The following is a 22,506-nucleotide window of genomic DNA, read 5'->3' on the forward strand; positions in this document are numbered from 1 at the left end:
TAAACCCCACTGTGCAATATGGGGCTTACTCCCAGGGAAGTGTGCCTAGGACTGCAGCCTAACGGCGCAATCCTATGCAGTTCTACTCAGAAGTAAGTCCCACTGTGCTCTATGGGGCTCACTCCCAGGTAAGTGTGCATAGGATTGCAGCCCAACTGTGCAAGCCTTTGCATGTCTACTCAGAAGTAAGCCCCACTGTGCTGCATGGGGCTTACTCCCAGGTAAGTACGTGCCTAGGACTGCACAGCCAGCGGACGTGCAGCGTTCCAGCCTTCACACCTCTCCAATCGACGTCGTCGGCGTTCGGCTGGCTCCCCCTCGACTGGCTGCCGCAGTCTCCAAACGGCGGTGGATTGGTGCTGTCTGGAGGGCTTCGGCGCATGCGCATAGCGCGGAGAACGGTGGCGCGCAGGGCCTGAAGGAGCGGCGGCGATGGCGGACGAGGAGCTGGAGGCGCTGCGCAAGCAGAGGCTGGCCGAGCTGCAAGCCAAGCATGGGGTGAGGAGGGCGGGCAGCCGGGCCGCGAAAACCCCCTCCGGCCTGGTGGGGAAGCCCCCCTCTCAGCGTGAGTGGGCTGCACCACTCCTCCGGGGGGGAGGGCTCACGCGAAGCGAAGCCCCTCCCCCCAGGGACCACAGCCCCTGCGCGCAGAAAGGCAGCTCCTCAGGGACGGGGCTGGAGGGGCTGGCCGGGCTCCGCCTCCTCTGGCAGCTGCTCTTCTGCACACGGGGAGAAGGGCTGCCATGAGAGCAGCAGCGTGGAAGGCTGTGCTGGGCCAGTAAGAGAAGGGTCGAGTGTGGGGCTGCTGATAGTCTATTAATGTCTAGCAGGGATGTGCAGTGGGTGGGGAGGCAGGTGAGGCAGAGCCTCCCCACTGCAGTCCTTTGAAAAGCGCCACCACCGCAGGAGGCGTGCAAGCACACACAACCCACGTGCGAAGCCCTTTTCGAAGGACTCCAGTGGGGAGGCTCTGCCTCACCTGCTTCTCCAGCACATGGCTGTGAGTGCTTGCACGCCTCCCACAGCGGTGGTGCTTTTCAAAGGACTCCAGTGGGGAGGCTGTGCCTCACCTGCCTCCCCAGCACATGGCTGTGAGTGCTTGCACACCTCCCACTGCGTCGAGGTGTTCCTCTTTTATTTATTAAATAAATAACAGCCAGGAAAAAGAACCTCAAATATTTATCTTCCTATATTTACACATGTTTGCAAACTTCAGGAGCTCAGCTGCTTGCAGGGCAATTAGCAGGTACAGTATCTGATTTTTGAATAGCCTCAGTGCCTGAGGCAATTAGTTATCTGATCTTTTCCTCACCCCTTGATGACTCAATAAAAATCAGGTCAGACCACCCACCAGTGAGTACTGACCCACAGTTTGGGACCCACTGCTCTCTATAAATCTGCAAGCTTGTTGCATTTGGAATTGTGCATGTGGTTCCAGCACCACAGCCCAAGAAGGATTTCATATTGGGAAAAGTGCATGATGTCCAATATGATCACAGGGTCTGTGGCAGCTTTCTTGTGAGGAAAGGCTTCAGTGTTTGTGACTTTATGAAAAGGGCCATTATAGAAGGGACGTGACATGATTAAGATTTATAAAATAAAATACATTTAAATAGAAATGTGATGTTGGAAGCACTGTCAGCTTGAGAGCCAAATTCAGCCCTTGTAAGGGTGTGCAATGTTTTCGCTCCATCCAGTTGCCATTCCAGTTTACTACCAGCATAGTTTTTAACCTTTTCTCACCATTTCAGGATCCTTCCAGTGACATTGCACAACAGGAAGCAAAACAAAGGTATGGAATGGCCTTATTTCATTCAGTAATAGTATAGTAGGGATCTAAATGGACAGGCATCCTGGGAAGTCTGAAATTTGATCTCCTGGTAGGTTGACTTTACTTTAAAGCAACCAAAGGAGCTCTGATATTGTTCGATGGAGGAGGTTTGCTTAAAGGAGCAGCAGGGAACAGTACTAAAGAAATAATTGGAAAGGAAATCTTACTATGATGTTAGGCCTAATATGATTGCTGGATGCTCTTCTGCTGCTCTGATCAAGCAGAACAGTCTTCTGTATTATCTCTAAGTGATTCTCGGATTTAAATTCTTCCTCTCCCTTTCAGGGTGTTGTTAGCCCTGGGGGAGGGGAAACTATGGAAACAACAAGGATATCTGACTTTTTTTCCCATTGTCAATCTAAGAGCTGTTGGGAGGGGGCATTTAAATGCAGAAAATAGTGTACAAGTAAAGGGTTAAACATGTTTGCCATCAACAACACTCTGTTTGGAACTTGTGCCTACTTTAAAGTGGAAGAAAGTAAGGCCAGGCAGTGGATCACCCAATATCATTTCTGTTCTGGCCCTGTAAGTCACTCTCTGTTGCAGTTGGCAGAAAAAGCAGGGATTGTATATAAGAAGCAAATTCAAAGGAAAAAAATGGGGTTTTAACCCATTTCTGTCCAACCCACAGACGTACACATTTTATCCCTGTTGCGTATATGCAGCGTTGGACAAAAATGGCTTAATAGCCAAAAAATAAGTGTTGGATAAAAACACTGTGTGAGGGGTTTGGTATTGATTTATGAATAATTTCTGAAACTGACCAAGATGCATGTTTTTATAGTTGGAGTCTCTCTTCCAGTAAATAATAAATGAAATTGCTGTGATTAGTTATGAGCACCCTGCAGAAAGGCAGTGTTTTGCAGTAGAGAGTTGCCCTGATCCAAAAGCTTGCACTGGTGAGCATCTATAAATAGGAACTTCCATCTTGGGTTTCCTTTTTTTAGTACAGAATTTGCTGAACTGTAGTCATGAGATGTGAGAAATATGAGGCTGAAACAATCCACTGGGGTGGCGAGATGTTCTCACCTCAGGCACGTGTCAAATGGTACTTGGGGATGTGTTACTCCTTTTAATGTGTGCTTAAGTCCAGTGCCAGTTCATATAATTAATCAACACAATAATTTGTGTAGCAGTGAAACCTCTAAAGACAAAGCTCATTTTGTCATATGAGATGATGAGTCTTTCCTGACTTGCAAGGTGCTATGTTAGATACTTTTGAATCTGTAATTTTTTGCTGTATAATTCATTATTATTATTATTACTACTACTGCAGGGAGGCAGAAATGAGAAATAATATTTTGGCTCAAGTTCTGGATCAAGCAGCTCGTGCCCGATGTAAGCATCCATGTTGTTTTCCTGTCAACTTTTAGAACTCCTCTTTGTCCTTCCTCAATCAGTCTTGCCTCTTTCACAAAGTTATCTCCACTGAGGAAAAGAGGACAGTGCTATAGGTGTTCTTCAGCACATCACAACCTGTAAAAACTGACTGTCGTGACAGTCTCTTTCCTAGTGGATTTGGGGACAAGCATTGTGTGGGGCAACTGTCAAACGTTGTTCCGAAGGTTCATTCAGACATTAATTGTCTGAAGGTTAATTCAGACATTGTTAATGCACAGCTGTTGTGTTTGGGTGGCCAGTTGTGGCTTTGGGGATGGTGCCTTGTGTGTTTTTGTGTCCCTACTTTGTATTGCATTGCTATTTAGGGTGGTGTGTGTGTGTTTTTTTTTTAATTTTTCTGCTGTTAGCCACCCTGGGCTGCCTGGGGTGAGTCAGGCAGAATGTGGTTTATTTCAAATGATAAATAAATTTGCAGAGCTCTCCAGCATATTCAGTAATTTTGTAATTAAGCGTGCATAGAATTGTATTTACTTTGATTAGTCTCTGCTAGGTGCAAGACAGACGTTGGCACAGAAATGAAATGTAACCATCCTGAATGAAGTGTAGTATAGCAAGTACTATATACACTTTCCCCAAAATATCAAAGTTGGATGCCTTGTTCCTAAGATTCGGAATATCCCACTAATGCTTCTTTAAAAGAGTGAATAAGAATGGCATCGTTTTCAGTTCAAGATTGTTTGCTCAGTGGCATGAATTAAAACCCAGAGTGCTTTTTGTAATCTGTGAGAGATATTCTTATATTTAACATCACAAAATACCTGTTTGCTATTTTTTGTTTTGCAGTAAGTAATTTAGCACTTGTAAAGCCAGAGAAGGCAAAAGCGGTTGAGAATTATCTTATACAGATGGCAAGATTTGGACAGTTAGGTGGAAAGGTGAGTAGATTCTTTATCATACCCCCTTAATGTCAGAAACATTGGTAAGGCCAGGTTCATGGAAGCTAGATCTGCAACTAAATTGAAGCTTCCTGTTCAGTGGGAGAGCACAAGATACTCTGGGGTTGACCATCATTTAGTAAGATGCCCTGGGCTAGATTGTTCTGGGTCTGCATCAGCAATCCATTTCTTATGCCCATTTAACATCCTATGAATGTTTATTGGAAAATAAGTTTTGTTGAGGAGTTCAGTGACTCCTTCTTAGTAAGTGAGGCTAGGAGCGCAGCACATATGAAGTACTGGTAATTCTAAAATTGCTGCAAACATTTAAAAAATCTATATTTTGCAATTGGATCAGCTCTGTAACATCTATAGTTTGCAAATAACCAACTCTGTTTTGTTTTAAAACACAAGCAACTCACTATATGAACTATTTCTTACATGGTGTGAGGAAAATATGGCAATGATCTGTTAATGGTGCTGGTTTTTATTTGCTATCCAGTTCTGTTTCCACCCCTGTACTGTTTGGGATGAGCAGAAGCATACTGTATTTGTGCAGTATGAACTGTGCAGGATGAACCCAGTGTGAACTGTGACTGAACTTTACTAAAATCAATACCAAACTGTTTAGAAGGAAACGTTAAAAGTTTACTATTGCATAGAGAGGTGGAGAGGAAAGAGGCAATGCAATTAATTTTGTAGAAATGCATTTTTTCTATAGGGGGGTATTTTTTTTGCTTCCTAGGTATCAGAACAAGGGTTGATAGAAATACTTGAAAAAGTGAGTCAGCAGACAGAGAAGAAAACAACAGTAAAGGTAAGACATCTAAAAATTAACACCTATTTATTGTATGACGCTGGTAGTGTATATGGAGCAGAAATAACTTTCATAGGTATGTTTCCTAAGGCTACTGCTTTATAATACTCCTGAAAGAAAATAAGAGGAAACCAGTACAATTTGTGTAAGAGACATGTTGCTGTCATTGACAAGCATTTGCTGATTTTAAATTGCATGTATAATTCCTGACATGCACAGAAAGTGCGACTAGGTAGGAAAAATTTGCAAGGAGAGTTATCAACACTGTTGATAGAAAATGGCCCTAAATTCAGAATTCATTTTAGTGGGTTTTTTAATGCTGTAAGCAATTTAGCTTCTGCCTCCTGTATGCATTGGAAATCAAGAGATTACTGTGGCTATTAAGCATAGAGAATGCAAGTTTCAGCAATGACATAGAGGTGGCTTCCTAATCTCCACTAGCATCAGCACAGCCTGGGACTCTGAATGTTCATAGCTGAGTCTGACTTTCAAAGGGATGCCAATGGAAATTTTGCAGAGGCTGCTCTGCCCAGATGGTTTACAAAAGGGAGAGCAGAGCACAGGACTTGCAAGATCTAAAAACTCAGATGGGGGTCTGGAATTCTTCCTTAACAGCTCACTTAAAATCCCTTTGGAGACTGAGATGGCCATTTTCAATATATAAGCAACTTACCCCATCCTTTCTTCAGATAATATGATATATGACCCAGGCCTGTAGAAAATTTACAGGCTGGATAGAGCAAGGCTAGGCCCTGATGTCTTGGCCTGCATACATAGTGTAGCACTGTTGCATCGTGGGATTGGCTGATGCAATACCATATCACCAGACATGTCACCAGACAGTGAGTCATAGGATCACCAGATCGTAGCCCACCTCTCATTGGCCAGTGCCAGTATATATTACAGCCTGTGCAAGCTGCTGTGTGGGAGATATGTGGAGTGTCTGTGGGAAGCTACGTCGGTGAGGTTGGTGATCAGAGTATTGAGAAAGAGAGCTATCTGTGCTGATTGCTTGCTAAACTGCCTTTGAACTGTAACTATTATACATACTTCAAGTAAAAGAACATCTGGTGGTGGAGCACTGCCGTGTGGCTCGTTATTTCCCGGGAGTACTTGCCTAACCTTGAGTCTCTGAAGCTGCGGCGTCGGCTGCGTACTGCAACAGGGACAGTATAGTGCTGAAAGACTACTGTGAGCCAGGAAACTCTTGGTTCATATTCCAAATCTCATCTGAGAACAAACAGCTGTGCCTCAGCCTGCTGCCCCCTCCTCACCTGGAATAGAGGGATATTTGTAATGTTTAAGAGGACAGTGTGAAATATTTTCAGTACTGAGGGAAAATTCTTTAGAGAAACAATCAAGTAGTAGTAATTGTTCTGTGTGCATTTTGAAAGTATTGTGTAGGAAAGCAGCCAGGAAATGGCCAGGTCTCATGTTAAAATAAGCAGATGCATACTTTCTATGTTTTTTATACCTGTCATTTGTACCTATTTTCATATCACGGGGAACTCTATTGCCTCTACTGATGAAACTCTGCCCCAAACAGTTGTAAAATTTCACCTTTGCAGTTTTAACCTGCATATAATTTTATTCCTAGTTCAACAGAAGAAAAGTTTTGGATTCTGATGAGGAAGATTAAGTAGTAGAACATAAAGATGGTCGCCAACTTCAAATTGCCTGGAAGATGTCAAGGAAAGTATGATGTACCTGACAGAAGCATAGATGAAAAGTTTACGTAGTTTTTTTCTGTACACACTTTTTATATGAGGGGAAATGAGTGATCTCATGTTATAATAAAATTAAGTGAAATGGTTTTCTTAGATCATTTTTATATTTAAGGCCTGGGAGAGATAAGACTTCACTTGCTGTCTCGTGGACTTCAGCTTTCATTTGACACTATCTAGCAAGCTGCTCTGCTGTTGGCACCTGTAAACAGCATGTTTGTCTTGCTTGTCCAACCGTGGGTTGTGCCACAAGACTGGACTGCAAGTATATAAATTGGGAGAGTGGAGCCTGTTGCTACGCCCAACAGCATCCCTTAACTGTGGTTAAGAGATTAGGAGCAGGCCATTGAGTTGCATGGTTCCTTTCCAATCCCTCCTGAGAGTAATCTCATCACTCCTTCTCAAAATAAAAGCAAGCTCTGATTAATCAGGGTTTTGAAACCTGTTTCAAATCTCTGGTTAAGCTAATCTTGGTTAATGTTAGCCATAATTTATAGCATCAGGAGCAACTCCTGTGTGTTTAGATTTGGCTTGGAAGTGTTATGAAACGCGTCTTGCAGTTTGCTGAAGAAAAATCCTTTTTGGAACCAAACAAGAAGAGCAACAGTTACATGTCTGTGAGAGGTTCTGTATCTCTCTGGAGGATTGTTGCATTAAAACAATAGATAGATGTGGCTTCATATATCATGAAGTTGAATTATTGGGGTCTGCTTGAGAAAGTATTTCATTAAGAAGTTGTTTGTGTGTCAAAATAAGTTAGTTTAATGGTTAAGAATGTTTCAAACATTGGGAGCAATACAGCTGAAGTTAAGCACTCCAAAATCCTGTTGTTCTCAATAGGAGATTTGAGCACATACTTAATTCTCTCCTGTTAAAATCAATTGGACTTACGAGGGTTTAACCACAGCTGTGTTGTATTCATGGTATCAACCTAACATAGTACTACATAAACAAAACCAGTTGTCTTACTCAAGCTACCTCTTATTTTCCAAATAAAAGGATGCTGTAGGCAGTTGCCCGCCCGCCCCTGTGACCATCTTTCATGCATGATGCCACTGTATGTTGTGCCTTCTTGTTTTGAGGATACAATTTATGTTTCATAAATATACTGTACCAACTAATATGTAAGCCAGAATGTAAAAGGAGAAGGTGGTCATCAGCTTATCTCCTGACTTTTTGGAGGTGATGTGCATATATATTCTTTGAAATTAAAACCTCTGGGTAAAGAAAAAATGAGCTGTAGCGAGCAATATTTTGTTTCTTCAGCTGTACAAAAGAGGTTCCTGTACACAGGCTGGAACAGAAGCCCTACCTATGCCTCTAAACCAGGGCAGCCCAATTTCTGGCAGCCTGGGGTGGGGTTATGATGTCCCAGCCGGGAAGACCTGAATGTAATTGGCTGTGACATGATGATGCATTCTGAACTGCCAAAGTTATTCAGCAGGCTCACTTGAAGGAGGCAGCAGTAGGTAAGGTGAGGCTTTTCAATCTTCGGAGAAGGAAAAGCTAGAATGGCACAACAGGGAGATCAAAAAGCCGCTGGAGGAGGAGGAGGCAATGGGGAGCTGTGGTGGGGCTTTGGGGGGGGGCTGCCAAAAAGTGCATGTTGAAGCACCATGCTCTAGCCAGACATTTACAGACATGGGACAAGCAGGTTCTGGTCTATAAATTAAACTGAATGGGCAAATGCATTCTGCTGTAGGATAAAGAGCCACCACCATTCCTTGTGCCTCTTGATGGTGCTGCACGCTAGGTAATCATGGGTGGATAAATCAGCACATGTTGCTGTGCCCAACCCCATTGCATTTCAAGTGATTAAAACATTCATGAAGAACTTGAGATTTTCATAGTCACATCTTATCTTGAATGGCAATTATGGAACTGAATAGAATACACTCATACTGGGCAAGTTACTGTAATGATGGATGGGGATGCCTACAACCTAACTCCAAGCTATAAATAGTGACATCAACATACATAACACTATGTTGTGCCACTCTGTGAGCCAAACTGGATAGGATTTTGCCCTAAATTAGCATGTTATAAAGGCCAATGAGAAGCACCTTTAAAAGGAAAGAACCACAGTGAGATGCCAGACCCTAGCATTACTATTTCCAAGGCAGCAATTTAATGCATGCAATCCCACATTAATTTTAATAACACAACACTGGAATGATTGTAGGTCTTCCAATCACACTATAAAATTATGCACATCTTCATATAGTCATGGATCTGTACTGCTTAAATCAGAATAAAAGCAACAGTCCTAAGCTTTTCAAAGCTGTTTTAATACTCTTGACAGACAGGGTCCACACCAATGAGAAGTTTCCTTTAAAAGGAGACAGTGCAAAACCATGGCTTCCTGTAAATAGGAGTACCACATTAAAACAGATTTATTTTCTCTCTCTCTTCCATCATTTGGCACAAATCCAAGGCACATAAGTAAATTAGATTAACTCAATCATTTAGTAGAAAAATATACTTCTTGTCCTCCTTCTGGAACAGACTAAGGCTCTATAGCCTACACAACATTCTGTACAGAGAAATCAAGACAGGCCATTCAACTTTACCCAAAAATAGGTTATTAAACAATTGCTAAAAAAACCCAAGATTTTGTATACAAATATTACATAAAAACAAAATGTGAAATTGACTAAAAGTTATTATACTTCAAGTGATAATTCGAGCCTCTTAAATAAAAAAATTAGATGGAATGTTTACTAAAGCTGACACCCCATCTCTCCAAATGTGCATTTACTTATCAATCTGGATGTTTCAATCTGGATCAATTCTGGATGTGGCCAACTGAGCCACTTCTCAGACATCCAAACTGATGAAGGAACTCCTTTTCAAGTAGACTCATTGCATGTAATAGAATTGCTTTCTTGTGCAATGACTTTGTAATTTTAAAGTTAGGCTGTAACCTCTATAGAGAATTTTAAAAGTCTGTTCACTTGTGATGCTTAATAAAATGAATACATTCTGAATAAGTTTCAGCTGTGCTTGTATTTAGAAAATGCTCTTAATTGCACTTTTGTCCCTATAAGACAAAATGTACCTTTTGTTAAATGCAGTTATTTTGAATCTCCCATGTTGAAGTCCAGCTATCAATAGCTAATAGAATCAATGTGAAGTAAAGAACTGGGTAACTGCATATTGTATCAAGTTTTATGTGCTACTCCTCACAACACAAGCATACTACAGTTTCTTCAGAGACTCTGCATACCTTAGAACAAAAAAAACCAAACCAGTGCATTTTGAAACTAGAATTTGGGGGCCTTGGAAGGACCACAGAACTTCAGTTTGCCGTATGAGAAAACAGAAGTACATCTAAACATTTTGATGTCTCAATATGAATCACACTTAATTTGATTTGCAAACCACATCAGGGGGTAGAAGGGGGGATCCACTTCCTGCCAAGGTGCCTTCTAATCCAACTTGGAAAGCCTTGATTCCAAGTATCTGTTGATTCTTTTTTAATGCCTGGTGGGAAGAGAGTGGAACTGCTGCCACCTGGTTCTTTTGTTTCTTGGCAGCAAACTCATTTCCTTGTTGAGTGTTTTGAAAGCATCAGTCATCAGAACAGCCCTCTACCGAGGAAACACTTGGATCTCTGGATCTGGATAAATCACAGATGGCGCTGACATCTGCTGTGGAAAGGGCTACGTTAACAGTGTGTCTGCGATACATTAGTTTGCTTCTGGGTGGTGGTGCTGCCACCACCGTTGTAAGGTCGTCCTCTTTTTCAGGTTCACCTTTCCTGCTGACATCAAGGATATGAGCTCTGCTTTGCTCAAAAGGATCCACAGGTTTTAGCCTGCTCTTATCAAAGCTCTTAATAGCTAACTTGGGAAAGGGAAAAAAAAAAGCATGAGTTAGACTTTGTTTCTCTATCAAAGGCAGACATATAATAGCTAAGGCAAACATCTGAAAAATACAGGAGAGGAGTAATCAATAATACGTATCAGGGCTGTGTACAGCATACAGTGGGCTCTGTTTTATCCCTGGCTCAGCATCCACAGATTTGAATATTCACAGATGCAGAGACTGCAGATGGAGGACCTCAGTGGACCTCCTGGATGAGACTGAAAGTGCTTTTCAGTCATGTCTAGGTGGTCTTATGAGGTGCAGGGAGGTCGCATGCAATCTCTCTGCACTTCAGAAGGCCTCCAGGTTGTGAATGGAAGCCACTTCTGGTTTGCTAGCATCCCCCCTCCCCCTGATTTCATTATCCGTGGAATATGGTATGGGGGGTCCTGGAAGGGATGCCCCCCCCCCGGGATATCAAGAGCCCACTGTATTACCCTCAGGGAATTCAGGATAGCGTACATAGGGATTGTCTCATTTTATTTATCCTCACAACCTTGTGGAAAGAGCCTAGGCTGAGAGAGCATGAGGAGCCTAAAGTCACCCAGGGAATTTCACAACTAAGGGAGGTTCTGAACTCAAGTATATCCAGTCCCAGTCCTACATACTATCCATCACACCATACTTCAATATTTGTTTTCTTCAAAGCTTTTATCCTACCTGGTGCCGTAACTCATCATCAAAGTTAGGGACACTCTTATCTCTCATTATAGTTTTCCGCAAATACTTTGATCTAGAAAACAAAACAAAATCATGGCATTTCAGCACAAGTCACCACAAGAAAACCAGGACCTTTCACTAGCCACTAGGTGGCAATATTTCACCCCGCAGCAGCCTGAACTGACTTGAAAGTTCTTGACCTTGAACTTCCTGGGAGGTAAGAGTCATGAGATGCTCTTTGGAGTCTTAAGCCTGCAAAACACCAAATCCAAGCCATTTACATTTCTCCAAAGCACCACTGGCCATCTCTACCTGCTTCAATCAGGGATGGCCAGCTTGCAGCAGCTCAGTAAACCCTATCCTCTGCACACAGGAGGCTGGGGAGAAGGAATTTATTTTTCAGCAGAACTAGTTAATTGCTGATATCATGATTGTTAAAGTCAATCAGTAGAAAAACATCAGAATAAAGCACTTGGAGACCATTTGGCAGTCAGAAACTTTCAAAACGCATCTCTTCGTCACTATGCTTGCTGCACACACTCCCCACATTGCATTCCTTCTGACCTATAAGTGAAACTTTCATCTAGTTCTCGTTAAAATTCTTTCAGGTTCCTTTAATTGGCAATCTTACCTTTAATGTCCAAACAACTTCTATAAATCTTACAGTACTTCTCCACAACTTGCCAAAAGAGAAAGTAATTTCGAGGAACGGTCAGGCTTGGTCTCACCACTGAAGACTTGAGCGGAAGAACACGATACTGGTTGAAAATGGCTGGCTTAAGCCATCTACTGTATTTTGTTTTCTCCAACTAATTTTGAATCAGGCAAGCCCTTTGGGCACAGGGCAATACCTAATATTACTCTCTTACTCATGAGAGTCACAGTAATAGTATGAAGAATGTCAGTTAACCTGTAGGGCAGTGTTTCTCAAACTGTGGGTCAGAACCCACTAGCTGGGTCCTGACCCAATTTCAGGTGGGTCCCCATTCATTTCAATATTTTATTTTTAATCAGTTAGACTTGATGCTCCCATGGTATGTGATTCCATTTGGAGAAATGTTTCACATCTATGCGTTTAACAAGCTACTCTATAGTTTTTAACAATGACAGTCGATGGGACTTACCCCTGGGTAAGTGTGGGTAGGACTGCAGCCTAGGATAGTAAAAAATTCTGCTTGATGATGTCACTTCCGGTCACGACATCACTTGCAGTGGGTCCTGACAGATTCTCATTCTAAAAAGTGGGCCCCAGTGCTGAAATTTTGAGAACCACTGCGGTAGGGAACTTAATAAGTAGCATAGGTTAATGGGAGAGAGGACCTTGCCATTGCACGGAGAACTGGAGGAAGAAGACAGCAGCAATATGCCATCAGGCAGGTTTTTCACTATTTTATCCTTTCTCCTTCCTTCATCTTACAGCTCAAAAGATGCTGACTTAAGCGTCCATGATGTGTCAAATTCGATGGCTGAAGCAAGAGTAACTGAGCCAGACTACAAGACATGCAGCCCACCACCCTGTTCTCAGTACGGTGCTGCTCCTCTTCACCGACTGGAGGACACGCTGCAGATTCAGCCCTTACTTTGCCAAGGCCTGTTCAATAACAACTTTTCCTTTTGCGACATCATCAGTAACTACTTTGGAGGAAATTTCTCAGCCTTACTTGTTAAACTGGTTGATCGACTGGACCAGCTGAAGCCGCCGGGCAACGAGATCATCTGCTATCTCAGGAGACTGAAAGCTGACTGTTGAAGAAGAAGAAAAAAATTAAACGGCGTTTTTCTTTCCATGAATCCTGCACACAATTCTGAATCCAGAAAACATGAAAGTTGTTTTAAGCCATTTTTTTAAAGTTGCGACTACATTGTGTGACAGAGCAGGGTAACAATGTTGGTTATTTGAAGATCCTGAAAATGCTGGGAGAGATATGGTCAGTGGCTGAATTCACACATCAAACAGGATGGGAACGAGGTGGGAGAAAAGATGGCAGGTCTGGGGAGTATCATTTTAATGCCCTCCCCGTGTCTTTTTAAAAAAATCTCTGCAGACAGAAAACTAAAAGAGCAGAGGCCAGCTAGAACCTTTCTGGCAAGATTTTTCAAAGCACTTAAATGGCACCTGCAAAGTGAAGTGGTACAATTCACTCAGTCTCCCTAGGATTATACCACTGCACCCGGATGCATGTAAAGACCAGTCCCATATGAAAACAATTCCAAATAGTTTTGCCCAGTCTGTAACCGGAATAGTACAAACCACACTACCTACATTAGTATCATTAACATCACAATCTGTAGCAGTCGACAAGCTTGGATTGAGCAGAGTACCAGGTGGGAAGCAGGAATCCACTAAATGTGGTATCTTTTCTGCTCCCCATCACCCACAGGACCTGAGCACTCAGATCTTTCCAAAATGCCTTCTTATAGTGTATCTGCTGGAATATTAATGCAGATGTCCTCCTTAGTACTGGATGCACTAACAACTGGTGAAAAAACATGCCTTGGGGATCCAACTGCATTAGCAAGAATGCTGTGTCCCATCAGTCATTCCCACTTAGTGTAGCAAGCAAAGGGATAGAGAACTATGTATGTGATGGGGGACTATAAAAAGAAAGCCAAAGCCTTGCCCATCCCGAGGAAGGTCACCAGATCATGTTCCTTTAAAAAGCTTAGAAATAATTAATCTGCAGGTAGCATCCCTGCTTACACAATGGGAAGACAAAGTTATTTAGCTTCTCTGAGACTGAGCTAACTCTAGGCATTGGCACACTGTGTGTTAGGTAACATCTCTCTGCAATAGGCAGGTGAGGACCTGAAAGTGTGTTCCAGTTTTGTTTTCCACATAACTTTGTTCCAGGTTGGCCTGTGGTCCTGACTTGGCACAGGTAAAGTGCCTGCCATGGTGCTGGGTTGTCGGACAGTTTTTTAAATCTAATGTTAAAACTGCGGCATGCTTTAAGCAGGTTTTGTTGTTGCCAGTCCATCACACCAAATTTGTCAAAGGAGGTGGGGGAGTGTGCTTTCAGCCACTTCTTCCACAGGTGGTGGGAATTCCCTTCATCAGTCATCCCCATAGCTCACTTTCTATAGCATTTCTTCGTTACAACCTCTTCCAACAACCTGGAAACAACAAGAGCTCAACAACCTCAACTGGGCTCCACAGGTTGCACTTCTTGGCAAATTCCCTAATGAAAAACCATATGATTAATAAACTAAGGTTTATTTAATTGGGAGATCGCCTGGTGTTAAGTGATCTTAAGTAAATGCTCTCCCTTCATAAGTGCCTTGTGGGATCAAGCTGAACCCCACCTAGTCCAACATTCTTTGAAAGAATCCCAGCAAGTTGCAAATGCTAAACAGTTCACTGGAAATCAACCAATGGTCCACAAGTGAACTGAAGTCCGTGTCCTGCCTAACAGCATCCAATACTATGCCCCTTACTGGGATGCTCCAAGCAGAACAAAAGACATGAATCAAGGTGATGTTTGCCAGCATAATCCATGTCATTTATCTGAGCAGCAAAGGAGCTTCCTTGACCAAAGGCTGGTAGGATAGACCCTGCGCTCTACTTTCCACTTTAGACTAGTACTCAAAAACTAACACTCACTTTTTTTCCTGATCTTCTGAGCAATGTGAGTATTGCAGTTTGTTGGTTCCCCCACTTCTAAGATCAGGACAGCTTGTAACAGCTTGAGGATTCTAGAATTCTTTAAAATGGGGTGTGAAAGAAAAGGGGGGTCCCCCCATTAAAAACTAATTACAAATCTCAGGGTACCATTAAAAGCAAGGCTGAATACAATGAAATTCTCAAAACACTGAATGAAGTACACAGTAAATAGTAGGCTGTGAGTTTCACTTCTGAATGCATCAGAGATAGGAAGAATAAGTAACAGCCATTTTCCAAGATAAAAATATGTACAATACACACATATAAATAAATAGAAACACAGAGAAGTTTGTGAAATCAAGAGGCTCAATGTTAATTGAACACATCTATTCTGTATTATCCCTTCCCCCTTTAACTTTGAATATATTTAACTTTGAATATATTAAAAACATTTAACTTTGAATATATTTTTCAGTGATGAGTTATCTGTAGTTGAATTTAGAGAGAACCAGCAGATTTTAAAAGCAGGGATTCAACATTTAGCACATTAATTGATTGATCCATTAAAGGGGTGCACTGGATTAACTGGACAGATGTAGTTGTGACTGAGCTTTTAAACTGTTAATAATTTTCAATGCAAGGGTTTACAAATTCAAGAGATACTGTACTTCACTGCCACACAAGAGGAAATTCCTCCTCTGAGATCAGTGCTTTCAATGACACCATTTCAGTGTAAGGATTTATTATTTTTGCATGGGGGAGAACTCAAAAATATGACACCCCTACAACCTGCAATCTGAAGTGGAACAGTCCAGAATTCTACCATTACACTCTGCAAAAATAGATCTTTAATCAAGTGATTGGGTTTTTAAAGACTGGGTTTTTAATCAAGTGACAAATTTACTAAAAAGTCCTAGTTTTTAGAACTAAAAGCTAGAGAAGAATCCTTCTCTAGAAGAGAGACAACTTCTCCTCCCAGAGGAGAACCTTTAGAATCTGAAGCTCATATGCTCAAGCAAATATGAATAAGCATATACAGAAATGGGGCAAAGGTGTTTGATTATTTTCTGTTGCAGCTGTTTAGTTTCATGTTTGGTTTAGATGAGCCATTAACACAAGAAAAAGGCAGGAGACCCTTTAAAATTTAATATCTAGTCTTCTCATTTTTCATTTAAAATAATATAAAAGAACAGCCACATGGGAGATCACAAATATTTAACATTTTCAATTCACTGCCTAAGTAAACCACTGAACAGTTAAATTGGTCATTTCTTGCCATTTCCACTTCTGAATGCTAGGTATATTTAGTTCCAACTGTGCACAAAACACTAAAGTGAATAATTACTACATTCATGTAGCATGGGGTACCCAAGTATAATCATTTCAGGTGAAAGGTGGAACCAATTACTTCACATTTAAATAAACAGGCACCGATTCAGAATTGTGATTGGCTGGGAGGTTTATCATCATTCCAAGAATCTGTTAGCTCTCTGCTCAGGCATAGCCAACTATTTGGTTCAAGGAAAGTTGCAAGCAGCTGAATGACACAGCACCTGTGCTTGCCACACCCTAATTAGCTGTGGAGGCTCAGATTGGCTGCTCGGACCACTTAAGCCTCAGTCTGCAGCTCCACCAGTGCAGTAGGTGTTAAACTGTAAAACTGCTGCCAGAGACTTTGACAGATTACTGTTTATGTATATGCTGTAGATGACCTTGGACTGACTGACTGACTGACTGTGATTTGTGGATACTGACTTGGATAAGGTAACTCGGGACTGCGGTATTCAATGTGTATGACCTGGACTGCTTTGACTACTCTATGTGTGACTCCTTGCTCTAATATACAACAGCTAATTCAAAGACTCTGCTGTGTCTGCTGATTTTTATGCACCCTGCTCCACAGACAGGACATACCCAAGCTTCCAACCTTAACAGAATCAACCTGTGCCCCTTACCGGTTCAGCATAGCAGACAGGTGTGCGCTGGGTGCTGTTCCTTAAGTGGGCTGACGCTCCATACTGTAGCAGCAGGTCTACCAAAGCTTCGTGCTTTCCAATCACAGCTTCATGGAGGGCGGTATTGCCCTGGTTATTGGAAAGATTAACTGAGGCTCCATGCTGGAGGTGGCAACAAAGGATAAGAAAAGGGCAATGGAGACAATGAATGGCTTGGCTCCAGCAATGCTTTTCTGCCTGAGGATGTCTGTTTGCAGAAGAACCATTTCTGACTTAGAAGAGTATTGCATAAGAAAGTAACCCTCACTCCTCTGTCCATGCAAACTCCTGCACAAGACTTTTGTGAAAGCTCTTTTCAAGACCTACTAGAGTCTATGTGCTGCAGCCGAACTCTTTTTCATCCACTGAAATGATGAAACTCTTTACTGAACTCTTTACTGAGCTCAGCCGAACTCTTTACTGAAATGCAGCTCCCAATATACTGTGACTCTGCACTGCTAGAAGCGTTCCAATAATACATGTGGAAAGGATAATGAAACAGCACCCAAGCTGCATTCCTACACATGCTTAACTGAGAATAAGCCCCAGGTAAGGGTGCTTACAATGCACAGGATTGCACTGTACATCTCCTGTGAAAGAGGAATGCCAAGATGGAACCTAATACATGTACATTTTATAAATACCTATATTAAAAATTATTAACATCTTTAGAACCTTGTCATGGTTAATTAAGGAGGGATTCTTTTAAGTTCTTTATAAAGGTTTTTTAATAATTTAACCAAATAATAAAATAAAAGATTGCAGTCCTATACTTTAGTTTTCAATGAATAAATTTCCAGCAGTAATGCTGTTAAGCAAGCTATATCTTCCCATAATTACATGCTACAAGTAAATACTGTAACTGAAAGGAACCTGAGAATACAAATATGTATTTGATGCTCTCTCACCTGTAACAGGTGGCCCCTGTGGTTGGTTGGCAACCTTCAGTCTCGAAAGACTATGGTATAAGCCTACAGCACCCGCTACTCCCAAGCGGTCTCCCATCCAAATACTAACCAGGCCTGACCCTGCTTAGCTTCTGAGATCAGAGACCTGAGCTTTGGGGAGCCTTGGCTTGGAATGCTGACGGAACATACCAAGATCCAGGTCTACAGAGCTTGCGTCCTGAGTACACTTCTGTACTGCAGCGAGTCATGGACTCTTCACTCACAACAGGAGAGGAAACTGAATGATTTCCACATGCGCTGCCTCCGACGTATTCTCGGCATCACCTGGCAGGACAAAGTTCCAAACAACACAGTCCTGGAACGTGCTGGAATCCCTAGCATGTATGCACTACTGAAACAGAGACGCCTGCGTTGGCTCGGTCATGTCGTGAGAATGGATGATGGCCGGATCCCAAAGGATCTCCTCTATGGAGAACTCGTGCAAGGAAAGCGCCCTACAGGTAGACCACAGCTGCGATACAAGGACATCTGCAAGAGGGATCTGAAGGCCTTAGGAGTGGACCTCAACAAGTGGGAAACCCTGGCCTCTGAGCGGCCCGCTTGGAGGCAGGCTGTGCAACATGGCCTTTCCCAGTTTGAAGAGACACTTGGCCAACAGTCTGAGGCTAAGAGGCAAAGAAGGAAGGCCCATAGCCAGGGAGACAGGCCAGGGACAGACTGCACTTGCTCCCAGTGTGGAAGGGATTGTCACTCCCGAATCGGCCTTTTCAGCCACACTAGACGCTGTTCCAGAACCACCTTTCAGAGCGCGATACCATAGTCTTTCGAGACTGAAGGTTGCCAACTGTTACTGTTACCTGTAACAAGAAAGCTGCAATCTCTTGATGGCCGTTCAAGCAAGCATAAATTAAGGGCGTATTTCCATGAATGTCCTTTATGTTTTGTTTAGCATTGCACTCCAACAGACACTTCACTACCTGTTGAAAAAGAAGCGTTGACGTTCCAGCTTTAAAACATTTGCAGCACATAAATAAGAGATGAAAACATTTTCAATTCCATGCTGCAGGTTCTACTTACATAAACTCACCATGAAAACATGGGCAGATTCATTTAACAAGCGTGATTCAGACAGTACCAGCAGTTTAGGACACAGAGACTGTCAACTGTTTGACTGTCACTTTCCCAAAGACTTTCATATATTTCGTACAAATACAGAATCTGAAGCTCAGTGAGACAACCAAGACTATGCTTGCAGACTCCATAATTCTAATATGTTATGCAGCTTGTAAGATGCACTTGAGCGGTTTTGCAAACAGAGGAATATAAATGGCAGATTACCATTAACATGTTAGCAGATTAGTTCTCTCTCTCCAGGGGTTCATCTGCACAGCATGGTGGTGCTAGCTAGCTACCTCAAACAGACAAACTCAGAACACCTCTGAAGTTCAAAGGGAGATCCAGAAGTCTAAATACTCTCCAGATCAAAGCATCCCCCCACATGTAAAATAATATTCTCAGGAAAGAGATTCTGGGCTAGGTTCTCGAAAGGTTCTCTTTTTTTCCTTTGGGGAAAAAACACAGGCGGGAAAGAAAGGAGATAAGTAGGAAGAAGAGGATAAGGAGGAAGAAGAAAGAAATGGGAAGAAGTAGAAAATGATGAGAAGGGGAAAAGAACTTGTTATTTCAAGCAGGCCTTACTTCCAGTTTCATTTTTACTTGAGAAAGGCCAGAGAAATCTGGTAGTAGAGAGAGCTCCAAAAATATGCCTGTTTCAAAAGTAGGTAGGACTGGGACTGGAAGGGAGATCCAGAAGTTTAAACACTCCTCCAGATAGAAGCAGACTGAAGACATCTTCAAGCCTTTGCTACTTATCTGAAATTCTGCCTCTTAAGCATGTGGAAGGTGATAACAGATGGAATGCCCTCCATCATTAGTATAGACACATTCTCAAGTTGTGGAGCCCTCACATGGGTTAGCCATCTCATCTGTTACTTGTGAAAGCTAGGCTTAAGGGTGCCTTGTTGTTGATTTTTCAAAGATATGTTGTTTATAGATATCTTGTTTATAATTTATAAGTCACCCTGGGGCACTAAGTACAGGAAAACTGGGTTTAAAATGTGTAGAAACAAAACAAATCTTAACAACAGACTATAGGTCTCTGGAGCAAAGGATTGGAGGACAGGACTAAAAGGTGAGAAAGTAACAGTTTTTTTTTTTACTTTGAGAGGATAAAGGTTGTGGAAGTGATTCTTACATTAGCCTCAAGTCTTCACAGACTGGGAAAGGAAGGCCTCATGAGTGGAGAGTGATTATGTAACAAGGTTAATAAAGTGGGAATAAAGCCATTGGGAATGCTTATATTTAAATGTTTGCATCTTGCCTTCTTCTGATTTCCCTATGAATTAGAGTCAGGCATGATGTTAAACATCAAACTCCTCTCTATCCAAGGCTGGGCTGCCTAGATGGCTTTACTCCACACCAGCCACATTTCAATTCCTTTCAGCTGTTGTCTGACTAGAATGCCATTTACCTGGACATGACCGTTCTGGCAGGCCAGGTTAAGAGGAGCTGCATGGTCTGCATTTTTCTGTCCAATATTAGCTCCGTGTTTCAGTAAGAGGGAAACCAAATCTGCGTGTCCGTGTAGTGCAGCCACATGCAGGGGTGAGAAGCCATCTTGATTTGTCACATTCACTCCAAGGCCATTACTAAGTACTCTGAAGAGTTTCTGTTACAAGACAACAAACAACACATTCAAAGGAAATCTATGATGGCCTTTCATATCTTCATTTATGTCCTGCCTGTCTGCATAATACAGTTGGCCCTTAGTATCCACTGGGGATCTGTTCCTGGAGCCCCCACAGATACCAATATCTGCGGACAATGGAATCTGCAGGGAGACCCTCAAGGACCTCTGAGACGTGACTGGAAACGCCTTCTGGTTGCTTCTGGGTGGTGTTCCGAGGCCACCAAAAGGCACTTCACAGCCTCTGAGGCCTCCAGGGGGCCAGTGCATGGCCTCCCCACACCTCAGAAGGCCTCCTGGAGCCTCAGAAAGGCACTTCTGGTTTTGGTGAAGAGGCATTCTGAGGCATGGGGAGCTCCTCCCAGACTGCCACCAGAAGACTCTTCTGGTCACATCTGGAAGGTACAGCGAGACCCTCCTGATGTGGGTTGGGACCTGTGCTGAGTCAAATCCATGGATCCTGAACCCGCTGATAAGGGGGACCCACTGTACAACACTGCACAATATTGAACATAATCATGTGCTTTCAAATGACTTACTATTAACCTTGCAAAGAGGAAGCAAGCAGAGATACATTATAATGGATGTTAGTCATATGGCATTGGCTTCTACCAAGCTAGACATCTACCAAGCGAGACAATCCAGTACTGTTTTTCTGGCTGATTGTGATTCTCCAAGGTCTCCGGCAGAGGTGTTCACCCAGCTCTGTAGCCTGAGATCCTTTAAACTGGAGCTTGAATGTGTCAGATATGTTCAGCTGGGCATGCAAAACAAGCTGAGCCATGGATCTGAGGCCCTACTGGACTGTTTTAATGTAAAAAGTTCAATGCGCTATGATGTGTTCAGCCACTGCAAGACGCATTGCACAAACAATGTGTTTGTACCTACTGAAGAAATACCATATATAAGTAGCAGCTTATATTGTAGCCTCCGTAGTGCTTGTAGAGCCACAGCCACTTATGGAAAGAGGAGGGAAAATTGCATTTTGATGCGATACCAATAACTAATACAGCACAATCCTATGCATGTCTACTCAGAAGTAAGTCCCATTGTGCACCATGGGGCTTCCTCTCAGGAAGGTATGTACAGGACTGCAGCCTTATCATTTTGCATAGCATTTCACATGCAAGGATTACATCAAGATACTACAACTGCCCTGTAAAGTAAGTACCCCCATTTTGCAGATCAAGCCCAAATGGGAGAGTTCAACAACAGAGTCCCATTCATCTTAGCCTCGGTCTTAGACAAAACTCTCCCACTCAGGCTGTTGTCGAGGGATCTGCACTCTAAAACAAACGACTCATAAACATGAGTAATAACAATGCTTCATACGCTTAATGAAAGAGACAGCTGGAAGTTCAAGAACAGAGTCTCATTCAGCTTCATGGGTGTAAAAACCTACTGAAGAGAAGGGAAATAAAATGCCAGGACAAACCATTGAAAAGCGTAAGGGAGTAAAGAACTTAAAATTCCATTCTCTGTAGCCAAACTTTCCACCTCTCCCCTTATACAGCAAAATGGACTGCCCTGCACTGTTGTTCAATCCTCTGAACAGCCCAATTAATGCTTTACTCAGGGAGATCACAGACTATTAAAGAAGGGCCAAGTTTAAGAGCTGGACACTGCTAATCACACGCCTCTTGTGAGCAAGAAGACAGCTGGGGAGGAACAATGGACCAACCTTTTGTGCAGGGCCACATCTAGAACACTGGCACAAGGGGTGGCAGAACTCCAGTTTCTCCTCACTGCTGGCTTCCTCGGGCTCTTCTAGATCATCTTCCGCCCATTCCAAAAGATAACGGACCTATTACCAAGGAAATGGGAAAAACACACATTTTCTTTTTCTAGTTTGAATCATAGGACCTAAATTCTCATCCAGACTGGGTGCAAATAATGGGCTGACATGACTGGAAGCTCCTCCATATACCCCTTCTCCCCCAGATCCCTGCACACAGAGAACTAGCATGTCAGGAAAAACACTATGCTAGAATCCTCCCCCCTGGCATGCTATTTTTCCAAGTGCAGGGATTTTTTTGGGATGAAGGAGCATGCAGTCACATGAACCCCCAACCTGCAGCCCAC

The 22,506-nt window shown here is 42.7% G+C and overlaps 2 protein-coding genes across 8 annotated transcripts in view; one reads left to right on the plus strand and one right to left on the minus strand.

Annotated features, from left to right (window-relative positions):
* Positions 1–374: 374 nt before the first annotated feature.
* Positions 375–9,638, plus strand: PDCD5 (programmed cell death 5). The gene is made up of 6 exons (XM_066636787.1): positions 375–498; positions 1,752–1,792; positions 3,108–3,169; positions 4,016–4,107; positions 4,853–4,924; positions 6,522–9,638. Exons 1-6 carry the CDS (start codon positions 433–435, stop codon positions 6,561–6,563), a joined length of 375 nt encoding a protein of 124 aa, XP_066492884.1. The 5' UTR covers positions 375–432; the 3' UTR covers positions 6,564–9,638.
* ANKRD27 (ankyrin repeat domain 27) overlaps positions 8,916–22,506 on the minus strand; it is a 50,518-nt gene continuing 36,927 nt past the window's right edge. For 6 of the 7 annotated variants that reach the window (XM_066636783.1, XM_066636785.1, XM_066636780.1 and 3 more), the window contains 4 exons: positions 22,106–22,228; positions 20,209–20,406; positions 18,536–18,655; positions 16,699–16,893 (listed from right to left, as the gene is read on the minus strand). In XM_066636783.1, the coding sequence (XP_066492880.1) occupies positions 16,714–16,893; positions 18,536–18,655; positions 20,209–20,406; positions 22,106–22,228 (621 nt within the window). In that variant the 3' untranslated portion in view covers positions 16,699–16,713. Of the gene's footprint in view, positions 10,495–11,175; positions 11,249–12,836; positions 12,919–14,776; positions 14,877–16,698; positions 16,894–18,535; positions 18,656–20,208; positions 20,407–22,105; positions 22,229–22,506 lie in introns of those variants that run through there. The other variant, XM_066636786.1, reaches the window with a different exon arrangement.

This window comes from Tiliqua scincoides, chromosome 9 (genome assembly GCF_035046505.1).
Source record: "Tiliqua scincoides isolate rTilSci1 chromosome 9, rTilSci1.hap2, whole genome shotgun sequence".
NCBI lineage: Eukaryota > Metazoa > Chordata > Lepidosauria > Squamata > Scincidae > Tiliqua > Tiliqua scincoides.